The 21,765-nt window shown below is 41.8% G+C and overlaps 2 protein-coding genes across 2 annotated transcripts; one reads left to right on the top strand and one right to left on the bottom strand.

Moving 5' to 3' along the window:
- Positions 1-6: 6 nt before the first annotated feature.
- Positions 7-4,736, top strand: PDE12 (phosphodiesterase 12). The gene is made up of 3 exons (XM_042017543.1): positions 7-1,262; positions 2,302-2,380; positions 3,121-4,736. The coding sequence occupies exons 1-3, from the start codon at positions 24-26 to the stop codon at positions 3,561-3,563; spliced, it is 1,761 nt and encodes a 586-aa protein (XP_041873477.1). The 5' UTR covers positions 7-23; the 3' UTR covers positions 3,564-4,736.
- A 5,613-nt stretch (positions 4,737-10,349) lies between these two features.
- On the bottom strand, positions 10,350-21,056 carry ARF4 (ADP ribosylation factor 4). The gene is made up of 6 exons (XM_042017544.1): positions 20,769-21,056; positions 14,638-14,718; positions 14,037-14,146; positions 12,832-12,903; positions 12,193-12,318; positions 10,350-11,304 (listed from the first exon to the last, which is right to left on the bottom strand). The coding sequence occupies exons 1-6, from the start codon at positions 20,833-20,835 to the stop codon at positions 11,218-11,220; spliced, it is 543 nt and encodes a 180-aa protein (XP_041873478.1). The 5' UTR covers positions 20,836-21,056; the 3' UTR covers positions 10,350-11,217.
- Between the last annotated feature and the right edge of the window lie 709 nt (positions 21,057-21,765).

Below are 21,765 nucleotides of genomic sequence, written 5' to 3'. Positions count from 1 at the left end.
GAAGCCGCAGCGCCGCCGGGTCCATGTGGCGCCGGCTCCGCTCCGCCCTCCGGAGCCTCCGCGGCTCCCCCGCCGTACTCCCGCCCGGCAGTGGCGGCCGCCCTCCCGCCGCCATGGAGCGCGCCGTGGTGCGCTGCGTGCCGTCCGAGCCGAAGCTAAGCCTGCGGTTCGTGCTGCCCGATGGCAGCGCCCGGCACATGCAGCGCGACCAGGCGGAGCCGCTGGGGCGGGCGCTGGCGCGCATCGCCACCAACGCCGCCAAGGGCCACGGCAAGGCGAGCAAAAAGAGCAAGAAGGCGCGGGCGGAGGGCGGCGCGGAGGGCGAGGCCGCGGTGCCGGCCGTGCGGCTCTTCTCTCGCGACGGCGCGGCAGTGGCGGAGGAGGTGCCGAACGCGGCCGCCTGGCAGGACGGCGCCGTGCTGCACATCGGGGACGCGCGGTACCGCGTGGAGCGTAACCCGCCCGCGCTCACCGAGCTCCGCCTGCCGCGCTCTCTCCTCGCCGGCTTTCCCGTGTGCCCCAAGGTGAGCGCCGAGTTCGCCGCGCCGCAGCATTGCCTGTTCCGCTGGTTCCGCGAGCAGCGCCCCGCGGGCAGCGGGGACGCGGCGGGGGAGGCCTGGGTGGAGGCGGCGGCGGCCGAGCGCGTGTTCACGCCGTCCAACGCGCTGGTGGGGCTGCGGCTGAAGCTGCGCTGTACGCCCGGGGACGGGGAGCAGCGCTACGGGCCGGCGCGCGAGGTGGAGAGCAGCGGCCCCGTGGAGGCCGGGCCCGGCGCTTGCACCTTCGACGCCCGGCACCTCTACACCAAGAAGGTCTGCGGCCACGGCTCCGTCCGCGCCGTCTCCTACAACATCCTGGCCGACACCTACGCGCAGACGGAATTCTCCCGCACTGTGCTTTACCCCTACTGCGCTCCCTACGCCCTGGAGATCGACTACCGCCAGAACCTGCTCAAGAAGGAGCTGGCGGGCTACAGCGCCGACCTTATCTGCTTGCAAGAGGTGGACAAATCTGTCTTCGTTGACAGCTTGGCCCCGGCCCTAGATGCTTTTGGACTGGAAGGGCTGTTCAGGATTAAGGAGAAGCAGCACGAAGGCCTGGCCACTTTCTATCGAAGGGACAAGTTCAGCCTCCTCAGCCAGCACGACATCACTTTCAGCGAAGCCCTGCTCTCAGAGCCGCTGCACAAGGAGCTGTGTGAGCAGCTGGCCAAGTACCCCGTGGTGCAGGAGAAGGTGCTGCAGAGGTCATCAGTGCTTCAGGTACCAGCTTTGACATGCCTTCTTCTCTTTTCCCTCCTTCTTTTTTTTTTCTCCTCCTCCCACTATCTCCAGTCAGGTGTAGCCGGGCCAGCTTTGTTGAGCCTTAAGCAGAAGAAGGGAGGTGGGGGATTAACAATTTGAAACATGGAACTATGTTCTCTGTTAGCTGGGGTAATGGATACAGCGGAAGAGCAACTTAGGAACAAGAACAAAACGTTGAGACCATACTGAACTGGATATATGGAATTACCAAAACTTGGTTAAAAAAGGCAATATTATTTTGCTTTAAAATGAAGACAGCTGTTGAGATTCTGGGCCAGGTAGTGATTCCTTTGGCTGCCAAGTTTTTCACTACTTACTCTCATATATCAGAATGTATTTTATGAAACTTAAATCATATAAATCACTTTTAAATAAGTTGAGTATGCTTTATAATGCCTCTTTAGGAAATGACAGTAGGGAGACAAATAAGGTTGGACATGTGTGTGCGCTTCCTAATGCCAGTGGGTCTGCCCACAGAGCCGTTGTGCAAGTACAAGTGTGTAAGATAGAAGGCTGTGTCAGGAATTGCAGAAACACTGGTAAAAGTTTCCTACTTGTGGAGTGAGTACGACTTACAGGATTTCCTTGATAACTAAAATCACCTCCAAATTTATGTTCAATTTAACAATTATGGAATGCCACATTTGCTTGCCAAAAATTGAGATTTAGCTCCAGTTCTATTGCAGAGAGAACTGGTGAATAGAAAATAAACGTATTTAAGAATGGTACAGCATGAACTTGTGAAAAAATACGGCCAAACCAGACACAGTCAAAAGAATGTTTGTGAAATACCTGGATGTAGTGGTAATATTTTGGCTGATACCCAGACCTTATACAAATGATTAATGAAAAGCACAGCTCCTAAATTGAGTTTATTTGTTATGAGCTTCAGATTCTTTGAACTGGATTGCCATAAAGGCAGAAGCTGACTAGCGCATTTTAAAATATATAAGCTCTCTATTTAAGACTTTAACAAAGACTGCTTTTTCTCTTAAAGGTTTCGGTTCTTCAGTCTACAACTGATCCTCCCAGGAAGCTATGTGTAGCAAATACCCACCTATACTGGCATCCCAAAGGTAATTTTGGCACATTCCTACATGTAGGATAACTGGGTTTGGAAAGGTTTTTGCTCTTTGGGAGAACAGATTTCCCACCATTCTTTTGCAGCTATAGCCTTTTCTTCTGGAACTGAGGGTTTCCTGCCTTACTTCTTATCTAGATGAAATCAAGCCAGACTCCTAGGTCTGGTTATATATTTATTTTTTATTTTCTAGTCTGCCTGGGATTCAGTAGAATGCAGCTGAAAGCAAGGCAAGTCACATTACACACAATTCACCCAAAAAGCAGACCATAAAATAGAGAGAGCTTTGTGTGTGCTTGTGGTTTCCCAGGCCTGTTGAACATAGAGCTCTCTTGGGGTACTGCCACGAGGGCAACCAGACTGGGCTACAGAAGCTGTTAGAAGAGTTCTTCTCTTCTCAATTAGTTTTCTTTTTGTTCTGTGCCTTTTTTGGAATATTATTAGGATGGTTGCCATGAAATGGAAAACTGCTGTACTATGGGTATGGGTGTTAAAACTTCAGAGTTCTTGCATGTGCAAGTTTAAGTTAAAATTGTCTGCCTCTCAAAAACTTTCATAGTCACAAACTTTAAAGGCTTCTTAATCTGTGAAAACTATTCTAAAATGCAAGATTGCTGTTTCAGAGCTATATATGCTTAAATGAGCAATCCAGTGAGCACCTCCAGTGCTGTTCTGCATTATTTGAAATATTACTTTGAAATTACTATTTGAAATAATACTTTTTTATATCCTTAGGTGGGAACATCCGTCTGATCCAAATTGCTGTAGCCATGTCTCACATCAAGCATGTAGCATGTGACTTGTATCCCAATATCCCAGTCATATTCTGTGGAGATTTTAATAGCACACCTTCGTCAGGAACTTACAGTTTTATCAGCAGAGGTGGCATTGCTGAAGATCATGAAGACTGGGTCTCAAATGGCGAGGAAGAAAGGTGCAGTATGTCTCTAAGCCATCCTTTCAAACTGCTAAGTGCTTGTGGAGAACCTGCTTATACAAACTATGTTGGTGGGTTTCATGGATGTCTGGACTACATTTTCATTGACAAAAATGCTCTAGAGGTTGAACAAGTCATTCCATTGCCAAGTCATGAAGAAATAACAACCCATCAGGCTTTGCCAAGTGTTTCACATCCTTCTGATCATATAGCACTAATATGTGACTTGAAGTGGAAATAGAGCAGCTCTGGCGTGCTGCTTTTGGAGGTTTTCAAACAAGAAATTTAATTTAATGTACTGCTGGGGAGCTAAGGTTAGACCCTGACTTGTATGCTACTAAAAGGAAAGCCAAAACGATTAATGAAGAGTTCACGTGTTTAATGGCTCTACTGAATATTATGACACTGCTCAGAATATTTGCATGACAATTTCCTCCTTTTTTATATGGTAATGGGAAAAAATATACTTAAGACAGGGTTTTAAAAATTGGATTATCATATACCTTTCTAGTGGTGTTTTTAAAGGATTAATAATTATTTTATTTAAAAAATATGAATTTAATCTGATTTGTAAGACAGTGTACACATTGAACCCTGCTTAATTCAGAACCAAACACAGAACCCAAACCCAAATGGATCTAGTTGACTCAACTTCACTGTAATTAATGTAATGATAATTTAAGTTCAGAAATTGTCTTGTTCACTTACCATTACTATGGCCCAACTTTTGGTAAGTTGCATGAACAATGTACTTGTACCTACCAACTTCTGAAAAGATGTTCTTAATTATCAGTGAATAGACTGTCAGTAGCCAACCATGTTAAATTCAAGGCTGTAATTGATTTGGAAGGAATTTGTCTGCCCACGTAACATGAGTAATGAGGATAATGTTAATGCCTGGTGAAACTGGACTACATGAAGAAACAGCATCTACTTTGAACATCTGCTCCTTTTGGTTTGAGTCATCGGTAAGAAGAGAAATACTGGAATTTAGGACAACCAGCTTTGGATGGGAAGGAGCTTTTTATCAATATCATCTGTTTTCAGGTGGGGAGAGATACAGAATAGTGTGGTGCATTAGCTATCTGTGCCTAAATCTTTACAAAGAAACACAAGTGGACTTGCAAACCTTTATCACAATGGTTGTATTTTGTTCCTCTCGTGCAAAGACAACCTGACTTTTTAAGTGTTTTTACGTGCACTTTTTCTTTCTATAAATAGCCTGGTTTTCCCTATTTTGTAGAATGTGGGGAAGTGTATTTTATCCATACCTTCACTGAATGTGTTGGAGGGGGCTTAATCATTTAACAAGCTTCTTGCCCTGCATCATTAGTCCACAGGAAACAAAGAGCATTTGGAAACCATTCACTAGATCTTCCTCTTTCACCTAATAAAACTCCCTTTATCAATTGTCTGTCACTGTTGTCAGTTGTTTGGGGTTCTTTTCTAGTTACTGGTGTCTTTAATGGCAAAACAAGTGTGCCTGGGTCGATAAAAGCTGTGTACTCTACTTGCACACCTGCTCACCTCCCCTGCATTCTGGTGCACTGTAGTTGTAGCTGGGACTCACTCAACTGTTTAAATGCTACTCAAACCAGGCAGCCACTTTCAAGTGGGATATTTCTGAGGCTTGCTGGTGCTGTCTCTTGCCATAGTACTTGCTATGCTGTGAAGGGTGGTGCTTTGTAGAAGCTTGTAAATATCTGCTCTTTTCTGTTATTTCCAATACAATTACTATTGTGTTTTGCTACTGTAGTGCCTGGGCATCTGACATGATGCTGGTAACTGCAGTAGCAAAGCCCTCAAGGCAGGTTTACCTTCAGAGATCATACAAAGTTAAAAAGATACAGGCCCATAAATCTCCAAATGTGTTTCAAACAGCATGATGTGAGAAGACAAAGCTCATGAACTGTCCCCTATTTTATTACCAACTCTGCACACAGATAAAGGGAAATGGACAAATTCCACTACTCTGAGTCTGTAGAAGCCTGTGTTGCTAAAGAGCTCATGTGAATGTCCTCTGCAAGTAGCTTTTTTTCAGCAATATAAGCAGTTAACCTTCTCTCTTATCCCAAACTCTCTTACCTGATCCTGCTCTCCTTGTTCCTGCTCATGCCACACCAAACTAAAACAGGGACATGATCCTGTTAAAAATACAGGGTCTTTAGTTCTCTTGTTTGTATTAACATTTTAGTGGGTCTTTATGTCCTGAACTTACTTACCTTAAAGCCATTTGTGCCCAAAGAACAAGATACAGGCTTGGAGGTAGAAAGAGGTGATGCAAGCTTGAAGCAAGACAAAAACCTGCTCCAGCAGATCCACCTCAAAACATAACACAATACCTCAATGAAAGGGTCCTCACTTATTCCAACAGCTTTGCCAGGCTTATATGTAAACCCTCAGATTTCTGGTTTTGTTAAGTCAGCACTTCAGCTAAGCACCTTTGGATACAAAAGGGAAGCAAAATGGAATGTGGCAATAAAAGTGGCAATGAAGGATGTTAGATCACTGCACTAGTGGATTCTTCCCGAAAAATTGGACCCTAAATAATTTGGGTGGGGTCTTTGATCAGTTACTGTTCTAATTAAAAATAAAGTGTAATTCAGTCTTGCATGAGTTGATGTCTGTATTCTTCTAGACCGCAAAGTTGATGATAAAAGTATCAGTGATTCACAACTAAATTTCAAGATAGAGGTGTGAGGAGAAAATCTTGCAAACAGAATGGAGGCTGTAAACCCCCATCTGGGCAAATAGTTTTTACTAATTTAGTAAAGGAGGGAACACTTTCACCTGAAGATGTAAAATTTGCAAGCATATGGCATCTTAAAGGGCAGAAAGATTAATTGGAAGACCTGTTCCAGAGAAAAATTCAGTATCAAGACCAGGGAAAACATTGAGAATGACTGCATTACAGCTGAGTCAGAAATATAGAGGCCTACAAATTGCCAGCTCTGAAAAAAATTGAGAGGGAAAAATAACAAATTCCACTGAGTAATGCAGGCTTGTAGGCTGGCAAGAAAAATGTCTCAGTCACTTGGAACAGTAAGATTGCAATTGTGAAGTTTGGAAGTGAGAGTGTATTACATAGGCTACTTGAGCTCCCCTTGTAACTTGAAAGAACATTACTTTCCTCATTTTTAAGTAGCAATCCATTACACCTGGGTTACTTTGTCTTTTCCAAACCCAAACATTAAAAATCTGTAACTTATCCCTGGAACCAGAAGATGGAGCTGTTTAGAGAACAGACTGGCCTGGTGCTCTACCTCCCTTCCAAGAAACGGCAGCTCGCTCCTGCTCGCTGTGCTGGCACTCGGGCTGCTGCCTCTTTCCTCCTTCAGAGCAGGGAGAGGCAGCGCACAGGGAAGCTGGAATCTGCAGGAAGCAAGTGGTGAGGACAAACACGGCACTGGAACAGGCCCTTGCACATAGCAGATAATCCTTTACTACATTTAGGAGGAAATTCAGCCCCCTGAGCTGGTGGTGGGGAATCTCCAGACACAGTATCCTCCCTTTAATTAGGAAACTGCAGCAGCAGATGCTGACTGCCAATAGCAGCCTGTCAGGAACATGTCAGCATGTCTGGAATGAGAATGCAGCACTAGGGTTTAGATTAAGAGAGGCACAGTTCAAAAAACCTGGGTTTTTTGAGTGAAAGACAACCCTTAAGTACACCTTTGGCCCAAAGCCCCATGCTCCCAAGCTGTATTTACATCTGTGTGAGGTAACATATGGTGCTTCCTACTGCACATATGGTGATTTTAACTCCCATCTTAGCTGTTCCTACATCTCTGGACCTTGCCCAGCAATTAATTCTTCCTCTCTATATCCCATCCAGAACCCACATTTGTGGAAGTCCCATTCAGCTTGTCTCTATTTTATTTCATAAACCTAAACTCACCTGTATTTGTTCCTCATCCAGCAATTGGAATGGTCCATGCCCTTCACAACAAAAGATGGGGTAGGATTTTCTTTGCCTCTTTGTAAGTGTGTGTGGAATTTGTTTGTTTTGATTACTCTACTTCCTCAGACCAGCCATTAAGGAAAAAGGAAAATCTCTTTGCCTTCTACTTGAATTTCCCATCTCTGATTCATTCAATTCAAGAGAGACTATGCTGCTTCCTGCCTGGCTGTTGTCTAAGGAGGGAGAAGTTTCTTTTCTCACGCTGGATCCTGCTGTGGACAAACTCATCACTCACAATAACATGACAGAACTAAGGAAACTGAAGCACTGGCCTTCTGGAGGCAGCAGACTTGGCTCGTTTTTAGGCTCTGGGTATTGAGAAATGTTTACCTGTGTATTTGATACACACAAAATAAACCAAGTTCTGCCAGATCCCTCAGACTGGTCTGGCAACTTGGAACTCCTATTATTCTTTTCCCTGACCATATCCATTCCAGACAAAGGGGTCTCTTAGCCTCCTGTGACAGTACTTGAATTCTTGCACATCTCTTGTGTCATTGCTATTTTTGAAGGGTATAATTCAAGCATTGTGTAAAGTACCTTCATGTATCGTGATAAAGCAAGCAATGATGCTAAATATGATTGAGAGGAGGAGGAAGAAAGGAGAGGAGAAAAATGGTATGAAAAACCCAAGGGGAACAATACCCAGTGTGCTAAGGCATCAGAGCTTTCAACATCTCTAACTGTGTAGTTGCCTCGTTTCTCACATTCTTGGCATAAAAAGAAAATAGCTTCAAATCTTCCAGCTCCTCCAGTAAGAGGAAAGGCCTTAAACATTTCAGTTTTGGCAGGTCTGCTTTATTCATAAATCCAACAGCAGCATACAGAATGTAATTTCTTAAGTCCCCATTCTTGACAAGGGTGGGAAAGACTATTTGGACACGGTGATGTGCAAAGTTTCATCATATTGCACTCAAACTGCCTTTGTCCAAACCTTTTTAGAAAGATTTCTTAACAAGGGACTAATAATTGGGCTCTGAATTTTTGTTACTAGCAAAACCCAAACCAGTGCTTTACACAAATGGGCCACTTCTGTAAGCAATGAAAAAAATGAAAATCATGCATGTACTTAATCTAGAAATAAATTGTCACCACGGTCAAATAAAAGAAAACCCACTCATTCTTCAGTACTTTGTTCTCTATAGTTAAGCTGGCCATCTGACACACTGAAATAAAGCCTCCCATATACAAATATTACTTGACTAATTCCCCAGTGCAGTAGAACTTACCCATTGTTTGAATATGAAGCTGATGTTTACAAAGAGAAATTTCAGCTACTGAAACTCACGATTTCCTGTCACTACAGTGAATGAGGAACACATTTTTAGCAGTCTCATGCCTGTTCAAGATTTTGAACTTCTGGGACAGCAGCTCAGTTCAGGTATTTGACTTCTGATAGGGAAATGACAAACCATGTTACTACCTAAACTCTTAACAGACATGAAAAAATTGGATGCTCAAGGGAATTTCATCTTCCTCTGGCGAGAAGGGCTGTACTGTATGTTGTTACTGATATACAACATTAACTTTGTCTTACTGTATTTCCATGCAAGCTGTAGCCTTAACCCTCATGCAGACTCTATCACTCTTAAATGAGGCTGAAGATCTTAATTACTTTCTGACATTGAGAAATTATTCATTTTATAGCAGAATTACACCTACTGATACAAAACCCAAACATGGTGACTCTGAAATATGAACTTATACACATGCTACAACTCAAAAGCATAGTGGCTTAACAGAGCTCACCTAAACTTGAATATTAACTCATTTAAATAATTAAATGTCTCCCAGGCAGAATGTTTCCTTCATGGTAATAGGCCTAATTTAAGTATCTACTGTTTCATTTAAATACTACCTCTAACTGTGTAACAAGCACTGTTTCATTTTAACCTACTGGGACTACAAAAACCAGCTTGCATTAGGCACAAGCTGTCTCTTCTGAATAAGGTGTACCTTTTAAGGTTTAACTCAAGGAACTGCATTGCTAGAAATATGCACATCAACAGCTACTGATCAAATGCATGGGTATATCAGCTTGGGTTAATAAGTAATCAGCATTTCATTAAAGGTGCAGGCAAAACCCTTCTCACCTTACACTGTCTCCTGGGTTTCCGTTACACATTTGAAGACACTTAATTACTGTATTCAGAAACTCTGGAATGTTCCCTGCTTAGCTGTGTTCACAGTAACAGTACCTTCTAAGAACTTAAACCTCACTTACAGCAGAAGCTGCCCAGGAAGGTGTTCTGAACCAAAACTAGCTTGAGTTTACTGGACCTCATCACCAGGATTTCTTGTAGCAAGGGTAACCAGACCTGGGTGGAAAATGAGGAGCACTTAGCCTGAAACTGCAACAGAATCATGCTTTCAGTTCCTGAAGACATCCAATCAATAGAACAGCATATTTTAGCTGGAGGGTTGAGCAATATTTGCCTTGATACAGCAGACAGGCAACAGAAAAACAGATTCTAAACTACCCATTAATAGTGGCCTCAAAACACGTTAATTTATGCCTTTTGAACTACAGAGGTGTAAGGGGACAGAAATATGAAAGCTGACAGTAGCAGTTGTATAGAGAAGATTTTGGGGGGCGATTATCAGCATTATTGTAGTATTTGCTACATCCCTGTAAAAGCACTCAAGTTACCTTCCCAGCTAGCCACCAACAAAACGTGTGACTCTCCTACTGGAACCCACATTGGTTTTCACATGTAGATACAACTATGAAACAGACATGCATGCTTTTCAGGCAGTTCGAATTTGTTTTATTACAATTTTTTAACTGTTAGTATTTTCATATCTGGACATCTTAAAAGGAATTTTAGGTTTACAACTTCAAAAGACATTACAGAATTATGTAAGCCCCGATGACAGCTACTCTACTGCACTGTATACAATTTGGTTGCCTCCCTTCTGTGTCCTGCTCTACACAGCTCCAAACAAGTGAAAATCTGAGACTGGTGTTCATATTCAAGCTGCAGGAAAGCTCAGTATATGGAAAAAGAATAAGTGATAATTTGCATTCAACTATTTCAGGACTCAAGAAGAGCATACACAGAACTATACATTTTATCATTTTATTAGGAATAATTCCAAGTGGGTTATGAAGAAACTAATTCATTGAGTTTGATGAATTTTCCAAAATTTCCTTATGAAGATATGTTCACCAACAAACAGTAAAACTTCAGCAGAACTATTATACACTGGGCAAAAATAGTCAGGCTGATACCAAAAAGCAACATGCAACATAAAAAAAAAGATACAACATAAAGGAAGACAATCTGCTGAATATTAAAAACAACCTCAACATGAGCTCTTCGCAACCAGCACAGAACTATTCTACCCATCAAATCCAATTCACACAAAGGCAAGTTGGGCTAACAGAACCCAAGGATTAATAAAATGTTCCTCAGTGCAGTAGATTTGTATAGTGTTTTAGAGTATTTCCTTGGCTTGGAACAAGCAGTATTAGGAAATCTTTTTGGCAAGGGAGAGAAATAAATACATATAGAATGCTACATTTTTAAATCAGCAGACTGTCTGAGGAATGAAACAGGGCATCAGTAAACTAAGAGTAGCAGGGAGAAAAAAAATTAAAACATTAATTTATTGGGGCTCAAAGAGTATTCAAAACAGATCTTAAAGATGTCACAATAACTATACTCAGGCATTTAGGCTAACAAGGGGAATAAAATCAGAAGATACACTTTTTCCAAGTTAAGGAGATTTTTTACCCAAGCATATTGCTATCTTTGCAACATGTAGCTCGGTAAACAATAATTGGCAACGAAATAAGTTGAAACGCTGTAATATCCTGCCCAAATATCAGTTCCAGATACTGTAATAACCAAGATGCAAACTAATTTTGTTGTAACAAGCCTAGACCACTTATATCAAACATGTCCCTGGTGAAAGAGTCATCCAGTTGGAATTAGCGTTTTGAGAGTTCATTTGACAGCCAGTCAAGTCCCTCATACAGACCAGTTCCTTGTGTAGCACAGGTAGCCTGGACATACCACTGTTAACGCAGAACACAAAAATTAAACTTAAATACTGACAAAATGCAAGCTAAGTTATGACAGTATGTGAGACTCTTTAGTGTTGTTATAACTGTGTTAGTGTTGTAATAGTGTTCTTTCAGTACTGTTTTGTGCTGTAAGTAGGGTCAAGATTGAACAAATGGTATTTTTTAAAGTTTTGAGAAGTACACATAGGGTAGAGGAGGTTCAGACATTATCCAGAAACTCAAGTGTTGGCCTACTAAAGGCTACAACACAGTTTAAGGCACCAAGAAACAAATACAGAACTTGTATTTGGTTTACATGCTGAAAACGACTTCTTGTCTCTGGAAGACTGCTCTTCAGGAGGTGGACATGGAATTATCTAAATGAATGGACCTCTGAAAACAGCTTCTACGGACAGGATCTTTGTGTGTCAATACAAACACTGAGACTACAAAAGGTGGGATGGTTTATGTGAAGCAAACCTGCATCTCTAAAGCTTGAGCAGATGGAATCAAATGCTTCAGAAGCTACTTAATTTCCTCCTGGAAGTGGGAATGCAGAATGCATTTGCTCTCCCAGAATATTGTGAAAACAGAAAAGCCCATCATATTCTTTTGTCAAATGCTGGATGTGTGTATTTCAGTGACTGACTGGAGTATTTGTATGTTTTCAGAAAAAGGTAAAAAATGAAACACCTGTAACAGCTGTACACACTGGATTATACTTCTAAATCACTTACTTTGAACAAGGACCTGAATTACGCGTTATAAAGTTTAGCAGCAGTTATGTGCATCTTTCTACAGAAAGAGGTGAAAACTACCCTTTCCCTTAGAGGAAATTCATGTTTATGATATAAAATAGAAGTAGAAAAGAGTTCAGCAATCAGAAAGTTTAGCACTTACAGTTCTGTTACGCAGGGACTGAAGACCTAGTTTATCTGTCATTTCACTGATTGCCATGGCATTTGGCAGATCCTGTTTGTTTGCAAACAGAAGCAGCACTGCATCTCGCAGCTCATCCTCCTGAAGCTAACAGAAAATATAGGCATGTTATTAAATTACCTCAGTTAAGTATATCAGTTACTTCAACAAACACTAAAAAAATCTAAATACTGATTTAAGGGTTGTAAACATCTTCACTCTTGCTCCTGAAGTCACTAATAAGTACTGAGTGAAATTTAACTAATATACAACAGAACTCCTGCAATTAAGGAAACAATTTTCAATTTAGAAAGTTTAAATTTATGGGCACCCTGCTGATGAAACATTCTCTAGCACCAATTTGTTCTTCCCAAATTCTTTTTCTGCTGCATCTATCAAGGTTTCATGAATGAAAGGTTCTGACACATTATTAGTTCTCTACAGAGTTGAAATTACAACTCTGTGCACTACATGACCCAGAATTACCACGTGAATACAATATGCACTGTACAAAGTCCCTAGAACTTTTAAATCCTAAATCTCTTAGGGAAACTGACAAACATCCAAAAATAGGACAAAGTCAGTCTAACAATAATACTTCAAGAAGATACTGATATTTACCATTTTCTGCAGCTCTTCTGCTGCTTCCTGGATTCTCTCTCTGTCATTGCTGTCTACCACAAAAATGAGGCCCTGTAGAAAGTTTAGCAGATTTGAAAAAACCAATGCAAATGTGCAGCACTATGTTAAAACTCATATTGAATATTGTGATTGCTTACCTAAGAGAGGGGACAAATTTAACAGAAATTTCTGTTTAAACAATGCATGATGTGTGTCTGAACAACTACCTAAGTCTCAACTTCAAAATAAAGTTATGAAAAAAATGCAGCAAAATTACAAAAATGAACTCTTCCCCCCTCCCCTTTCACTCATCATATTGAAAATCACAAGTGCTTCAACTTCTCATATTTCACTGAAAAAACCCACACTGTTAAAGGAATGTCTGAATTTGTTTTAAAAAGTTTGTACCAAACAGTATTTTGAATAGCATCTCTGTTATTCAAGTGTCCTTCTTACACAATTTACTCTTAACCTTTCAGTCTGAAAACCTTACTTTTATCATTCTCTTCAATGAAAGAGATGTGTCTTTTAGAAGTATTCAGTAACAGGACAGTAATAAGGAACTGAAATTAAGTATTACTCTGTTCACAACAATAAGGTGCAAGGTCCCTTTTGTCAATCCAGACCTCACTATTTTTCTGCACCAATCATATGCATTGTGCTGCACACAAATATCATAGAAACAATTCTATATTCAACACAAAAAAACTCCAAACAAACCCAGTCCAAAAGTTTTCTGACACTACTAAGCAATTTACGTCATTACTTGTGAACCAAAGGAATCACATTTATGTCCCAAAAACTGACTCTAGTCACATCAGGGTGAAGCTGATACTTTTTCATCAACTGTTAACAAGATCTTTTATCATATTTTAGACACTCAGCTTACTAAAGACACTGATACAGCATAGTAAAAGCCGTATATTTTAAGAGTTCCTCACAAGAAACCAGCTGCTCTGGCACATTACAGAACACTGGTAAATCCTAAAGGACTTGATCCTTGAGAGGCTACACTCACAACTAGGCTTGAAGCCCTTAGAGTAAACTAACTTCAACTAGAATAAAATCTGGGTACCCTCAGAAGTTGCAGGTTCTAGTGCAGAGCCTTTCTGAAAGAAAGAAAACAACTTTCCATATATACTCTACAAAACACAATGAGGCTTTACAAAACAGGTCTTTAACTACTGCCATCTGAGAACTCTTACCTGTGTGTTTTGGAAATAATGCCTCCAAAGAGGTCTAATTTTATCTTGACCACCAACATCCCAAACTGTGAAACAAATGTTTTTATATTCTACCGTCTCCACATTAAAACCTAAAAATGAAGGAGTTTAGTAATTAGAATATTTAATTCTGGTGTTAAAACATAATTCTAACCATGTTAAAGATAGATACTTCATAAGCTACACTTCTCCCAAGTATGTATAAAATGGCTTCTCAATATTGAATTGGTGGATCAGGAATAAAATTGACTGAAGGGAGAAAAAATAATAATCACTTAAATCCAAGTCCAAGTGGCTGAGCAAATCTTCCAGCCACAAACTGTGAGGCTCATGGTGTTTGGGGGAAGAGGTGCTACTGATCCGGTTCCTATCCTCCTGCGCATCTGCTACTGGCCAGAGTCAGACAACGGATTCTGGTCAGGATGTCTCTTTGGTCTGACACAGTTATGTTATGGCAGTACCAGACAGTTCATGTTTGTCTTGATTCTTATTCTAACAGCAAAGATAGGAAGTCCCTGCACCCTTCAGAAGCCTGTCAGGTTTAGAATAACAAGAATAAAGATATAAGAACTGGTGATCTTACCAATAGTGGGAATTGTGGTGACAATTTCTCCTAGTTTCAGTTTATAAAGAATGGTTGTCTTACCAGCAGCATCCAAACCAACTAGAAGGAAGAGAAAAATTGATTTAGTTCATAAACTGAACTACAATCTGCTAATTTAAAAACATGCCATTGTACATGCAGAGTACTAGGGGTTTTTTTACTAAAACCAGCTTTTTAAACACTGTTAATTAACTGCTGATAAACTATGTTTTTCCCCACCTCCTCTACCCAGCACTGAGAGAGAACAAGCCATAAGGAAAACAAGCTCAGTAAGACACTTCCATTCACAACCTAAGGATTCACAAGTTTCTAGTCATCTTTCTTAGTATTTGTGTTAATTAAGCTTTATCATTCACTTTGGAAGTTTCTTCTGTCTAAATCAGGAAGATTTTAAAAGCCTAGCAGTAATCTACAAGCAGCACACAATTTCTAACTGATCACACATTTGTTACTTCACTAAGCTCAGGAAGGCCTCACTTACTCAACCTTCTGCAAAGTTCAGCTTCACAGGCACATGGACCAACTGAAGCTGGCACTATCCATCAAAGACACTTCTGTGTTCCTTATTCCAGTCTCTCCTCCCTTTGCTAAAACATTTCTTTAGCACTGACAAAACCACGTATATAAGGAATCTCTCATCATCCCTCCACATACACCCCAAGGGCTGTAACTTCTCTCCAGGATATCGCTTCTATACATTGAGATGCACTAGGATGCGTCCATTAGGAGCCTCCACTGTTGGTCTTTACACAAGATCTGCTGCACTTAAATTTGCTCTTCTGTTTCTAAAACAAAAATTAAGCTTGATGTTTTTCCAAATAAGCTATGTAGTATTAAATATGTGATCCTTGAGAAATAAAATAAAATCAAGCCCAAAAGACTTTTTGGAAACATATCACCAACACTGTATGCATACATTGTAGTTTTCCAAAACTATTTGTGAAACTGCTTATTGTGACGCATTTTAGAACACATAAGTGTAACTCAGAATAGAATTCTTCAAATTAGAACCCAATACCTAGCACACAAGCACCTCCATAAACAGCAGGTACTAAACACCACAGCACAAAATGTCTATCTGCGAAACTTAACACAGTCAATCACATTTTGTCCAAACAAAAATATACCCCATCAAAAGAATTAATTCTTTTGCAAGAAACCAAATGCTATCCTCATTTTATAAGGATAATACATATTCTTAAGTGCTCTCAGTTAACTACCTACTCTGCAACTGCAATATATTAAGCTTTAAGAGGTTTGGTGACTTGCCTATTAATAATACAACTGTTTCCTTAGAATCACCAAAAAAATGGAATTCAAAATTACCTACTTACTCAGAATGAAACCAAACTCTTGAAAAACCTCCTCTTTCTCAAGGCACAAACTGCTGTTGCAGCAAACTAATTTAAAAACCCTATCTATAATTGTCCTATATTCTAATAGTGCACACAGGATTAAACATACCAATGCAGTTTCTTTGGTAATGTGATTGCAAGTTAGGAAAAAAAAAAAGTTGTTCTAATCCTTAATGTCATGACAGCATGAAGGAAAGGGGGTGGGGTGGGAATCTACCACCAAAACCAAAGCTCCTTGACTGCCCAAATACTCAAAATGAAATTTAAGGGTTTTAAGTTTGCTGTTGTTTAAGTGTTGGTTTCTTTCAGAAACACACACAAGCATGAACAAAAAAAAAGCCACAGTGCAGCAGAAGTTACACAAGAACTTGCAAGTCATGAAAATTGTAAATGCCACAATTTTCCCCACACCAGTGAAGTGTCAAGTCACCTTACAAAACCCTCTAAGCCAACTTATGAACCCTCAAACACTCCATCTATGCTGAAAGGCAATGTTTGTAACAGCACAATGCTTGAAACCCAACACTATTTTCACACAGGTCAGCCTCAAGTAAGCACTTGTTAGGATGCCTAGATCTTGATAGGAACATATAATGCCCATACATGATATGATAGGGTTTTTTTCCAGTAAATTAAACATAACATAATTTAGTGAACCACCAATTAGTTACAACTACTACTCAAAATTCTCCTCTTATTGCTCCCCACCAAAAAAATAACTCTGTTATCAATATAACAAACACTGACAAAATCTGTTAAAATTAACGATGTAAGAAAGATGCCACTGTCTACACAAACTGTTAGAGCGTATTTGAGGTTTATACTAACAACAGAGATAAAGACAAAGAAAAAAGCTAATCTCATTTCAAAGAATGTACATGGGGTATTGAGATCCATTTGAAGACATGACTCAGAGTTAAGAAATTAGAAACTAGTCAAGAATTTTAAACTACTTTCTAAATTACAAAAATATTGCCCCAGTTACCCACTCTACCCTTGTGCCATGACCCACCAACACCTCAGTGGTGCTGGCAGAAGGCTACAGCGCCTATGTAAGCACAAAGCCCAGAGACTTCGCTTAAATCCACTCTTACCCACAACTCTTGATTAAGCCGTTGGACTTTGCACTGAGGCAGGCTGAGCTATGGGGTTATGGATACATGTTTTCTTCTGGCATCACACTTGAGGCAGAAGCTTAACTGAGGGAAGGACCTTATGCAAATCACCGTGACCCTATTTGCAAAAACCACCTCTTTTGGTCAAACTGCAAATGCTACGAAGTCTAAAGAAGCAAGTCATGAAAAGCAAAGCATCCATTCATATTTCTTACTCCAATTTGCAATTTACCACCCTTTTCAAAAATTTCAGAGCACTAAATCACACTTAATCTTTTGAGCTGGTAGAAAGTGTAACTATTTTTTTTAGTAATCCAAGAATAAACACGTTTACATTTGAACTGGAACACTAAATTCAAATCTATGAGCTACTGCCACATCATAAACTTCATCAAGATTAAAAGCCACATCTTAAATCCCCAAACAAAGTAAATTTCCAATTCTATATTTTCACTGATTCTACTGCCTGACTGACCAGTGTCAAGACCAAGGTGTACGAGACTCGATGAAGAGTTAACGTTCAGCAGTTGTACTGCAAAGCACCAAGACTACAATAAAGTACAGATGGGAAGCACAGACCTGTATTTGCAACCATTTATCTTTAAACTGAATCAAACATCCTCTTCTTCTAGCTGGAAAAAAAATATCTACAATGCTTTCATGTGCTGCTAAAATCACTGTGTTTCTAAGCCCTTTACTCCTCTTAAAGAGTGTTTTATTTACAGCCTGTTAGTTGTGTTTCTAAATCTCAAGCTTCTAGTTCACTTGTCCCTGGGAACATCATCCCTGACCACATCACATCCTTCATTAACCAACTTCCTCTTTGATCACTGGTGGCTGAATATCAAGCTGCCTCTGTTATCACAGCACAGAACTTCATAAAAACTATAGAATGCCAACAGCATGCAAACCAACAGCTGTCTAAAAAAACACCCCCACAAATAAAAAACAGCTAAATGGTTATGATCTGTACAGCGACACAACTCCCAAAGAATCTGACATTTTCCACCCAATGTATTTAATAATTACCTTTGTATTTGAAACTCCTGAGTAGTTGCTATGTCAGTTAACACTTGCACAGCTACACCAAGATACAGAACACTAAATTATGATACTGGAAGGTGCACAATGAATTTATATCTTTTTTTTTCCAAGGACAGAAGACCATCAGTGAAGAGTTTCACAGACAGGTGCATGTAGGGTTAGGACTCAAGTGTTTCTACTCTTGATGCCCCAGCTGCCTAATCTGACTTTCAGACATTCAGCCCTATCCCACAGTTCTTTCTTTTCCCTCATGTTATGCCTATTTATAAAGAAAATGCATGACTCTTTTTTTCAAGCATTTCTTCCAAACAGTAACTTAATGTTTTTGAAAAATAATTGTACAAGTGCATTTTTTAAAAAACAAAATTTCCGTAACAGGATAACATTAAATGTCCACCTATTACCATAAATGGAGTTTGAGAACATAACAGATAAGTGAGTGCTGTTGGTAATGGTCCCTGATGAGAAATACTCAAATTCTGCAGAACTCAATAGCACAAAGTCTGTTCTAGGAGCTAAATTAATTCTAATTTATCTTCAATTCTGCAGAAACCAAAGAAAGCTGTGAAGAGGGAGTTAGAATTATAAATTAATCATCTGTTCATTATCAACTCACATAATATTTTTCCCCTAAGTACTTTACCTCATAAAGTTATTTCTTAATTGGTGTTCTACATATGGAAACTTAAATGCTTGGCCTTGTACAGCCCATTCTCAAACCATACACCAAAAATTATAACCTTGAGGAAAAGTTTTAATTCTATCCCAGTATTCATTTCATTCAGACGTCTCTCCTCAAAGTACTGATATATGATGTAGAATGCTATAAAGAGATTATTTTTTGTTTTACAGGTATACACAAATTATGTCACATCCAGTGTAACATTCTGCTTCTAATCATCCAGTTTGTCCTGTAACACACTCTCATCACAACATACCCCAAGTTTTACTCTCCTATACTATCTAACAAATATGGTGCTGTCCCATGCTCTGATCCAGCCCCGCATTTTAATATAAGGCCTTAAAATCAAAAATTTTAAGAAATAAAAAAATAAATTCATTTGAACAAACTGCTAGAAAGTGCACCTTCCAAAGCCATCTCTAACCTAAATTTGACCTAATTTCCTACCAATGAAGAGCTTTGCAAGCGGTTTTGATATGTATGACATCACTTTCCTGTTTTCAGTACTTTGCAGAATGTAAGAGAACTACAAATACCACAGAGACTGTCTCATCCTACAACCTACAGTCAAGATCACTTGAAGACTTCACTTCGTTCATTAAGAGACATATGAAGAGTCTGGCTGTTAGGGAGACAATCAAATTACCTCCATGAAACCAACACATGAACTAAATAGCCTTGAAGACTAAAATTACTGGAATTATTTTGAAATGGATGAGAGTCTCTATTTTCAAACAGATAAGGTACAACAAAAATTACTGGGTATGCAATAACTCTGCCATCACAAAATATATGGAGAACCTGAAAGATTATAAATAAAAAAAGCTGCACTGCTGTGTCTGCTGTGCATATCCGAGCAGCATTGGGGATGGGTGTGTGCCAGGAAGTTTCAGTTAGAACCCACTCCCATTGCTGGCTATATCCAAATGAGCACTTTATATAGTTCCTTACAACAAGCTACTTCAGTCAATGGCCATGAACTAAATTCCATTCACTCTGGTAACAGAATTTGAGAAAAATTTAGAGGCTAAGAACTGTTTGTACATAAAGCTTGCAGGGGTGGGTAGGTGGGTGGAAGAAGGCAGGGAAGAACTCAAAGCGGAGGAGGAAATACCAATGCAGTATGTGCTGGCTTTGACCTTTTGAACTATAATCTGAAAGTGAGAATCTTCAAGAGCCACTGGCTCCAACTCCTACTCAGCCCGTGTCAAGGGAACAGATAATTTCAAAATAAATGGATATTCAAAATAAATCATTATGGGGAGACAGTAAAACTAAGCAAGTACTGCAAGAGCAGCTAAAAGGTTTTATGGGTTTGTACACGAGGCACAGAACTAATGCCCACAGAGGCTATACCGAAACGCCCTTTCACAAGAGTCAGGATACAGACAGTACAGCTCCCTACAGCTGCCGAATATCGGCCATTATACGGCAGTTCTTACGCCCCTGGTGCTGCACACACCAGGCTTTGTCACATCCTGCTTGCAGAGCCGCAGTGCCGGGGCAGGAGGGCACGGCCGGGACGCGGGGCTCGCTCGGCCCCTCGCCCGGGGACACCCGGCCCTGCCCGGCCGCAATTCCATCTTTGTTCCGCGCGCGGCCCGGCGCAGGTGCGGGAGCGGGGCTCGGCCTCGCCGTGCACGGCGGGACCAGAGGGCGGCGGGCGAGGCAAGGAGGGGAACGGGAACACGGCGGGAGAAAAGGAAGGGCAAATACAGCCCGATCCGCTCACCCTTCCGTCCCCGCCGCTCTCCCAACGCCCCCCCAGCCCATGGGACGGGCACAGCGCGGTGTCCGCGCCCCGCAGCCCGGGACCGGGCGACTCCCCCGCTTTGACCCGCGGCCTCCCCTCCCCCGTCCGGCGAGACTCGGCTGTGCGGCCCCGGCCGGCCCGGGCTCCGCGGTGTCCCTCACCCATGAGGATGCGCATCTGCTTCTTGCCGAAGAGGCGCGAGAAGAGCGAGGAGATGGTGAGGCCCATGGCGGCTCCGGCGGCGCTGGGCGGCGGCGGGGGAGCGCTGAGGGAAGGAGGGCGGGAGGGAGCGCGGCCCGGCCGGTGTGCACGCACAGATCCCTCCGCGCGAGGGGAGCCCGGCGGCGGCGGCGGGTGCTCTGTGACCGGGGACCTCGCTCGGTCTCTGCCACGTCACGCTCACCGCGGCCGCCCCGGCTCCAACGCGGACACGATCACGTCACGCTCGCCACATCCCCCGGCCGCGGCACCGCCCTCCGCCACACGGCCCCGGCGAGGCGGGGACTACAGCTCCCGGCAGGCGCCGCGCCGCCCTGAGCCCCGCGCGCATTTGCCGGTGCCGCGGGGTACGACGGGGGATGTAGGCGGGCGCACCCACCCGCCCAGCTCAGCTTCCGGGTCGCGCAGGGCACGCTGGGTGCGGCGGACCCCGCCTCGGCCGCCGGGACACGGAGCAGCCCCGGTAACGCTGCGCTCGCAGCCCGCAGCGAGAGACTGGTGAAAACAATCCTCGGAGAGCCTCCAAATGCACCCCAATAGCGACAGGGACAAAAATAATAATAAATAATTTTTTAAAAAATCAAACAAGCCCACCCTCCGCCCCGAAAAAGCAAACCAAAACAAACCAACAAAAAGCAGCACTGTGATATGTTACTATTACTATACTATTATTATTTTTATATCTCTATCCACTACTACAGTAGTGATTCTTAGGCACCCCGGGCACAGCAGGGCGGTGTTCTCACCCCGCCCTGACCCTCCCCCGCGGCCCCGAGCGGCAGCACAGGGCGAGCGTGGCACCGAACTGATCTCGGTCTACGGGCCAGGGAGCACCAGACACCGGGAGGTAAGAGGGGAGTAAAACTGAACCAAGCCAGGGTCAACAGTCTATTAACAGAAGGTATTTACTTATCCTCTACTAAAGAAAAATATTGTTAA

Source organism: Corvus kubaryi, unplaced genomic scaffold, assembly GCF_017639235.1.
Source record: "Corvus kubaryi isolate FWS band 111438036 unplaced genomic scaffold, C.kubaryi_AGA036_p1.0 136, whole genome shotgun sequence".
Classification (NCBI taxonomy): Eukaryota; Metazoa; Chordata; class Aves; order Passeriformes; family Corvidae; genus Corvus; species Corvus kubaryi.
Note: the sequence above shows the minus strand (reverse complement) of the source record. Positions and strands in the feature narration are given on the sequence as shown.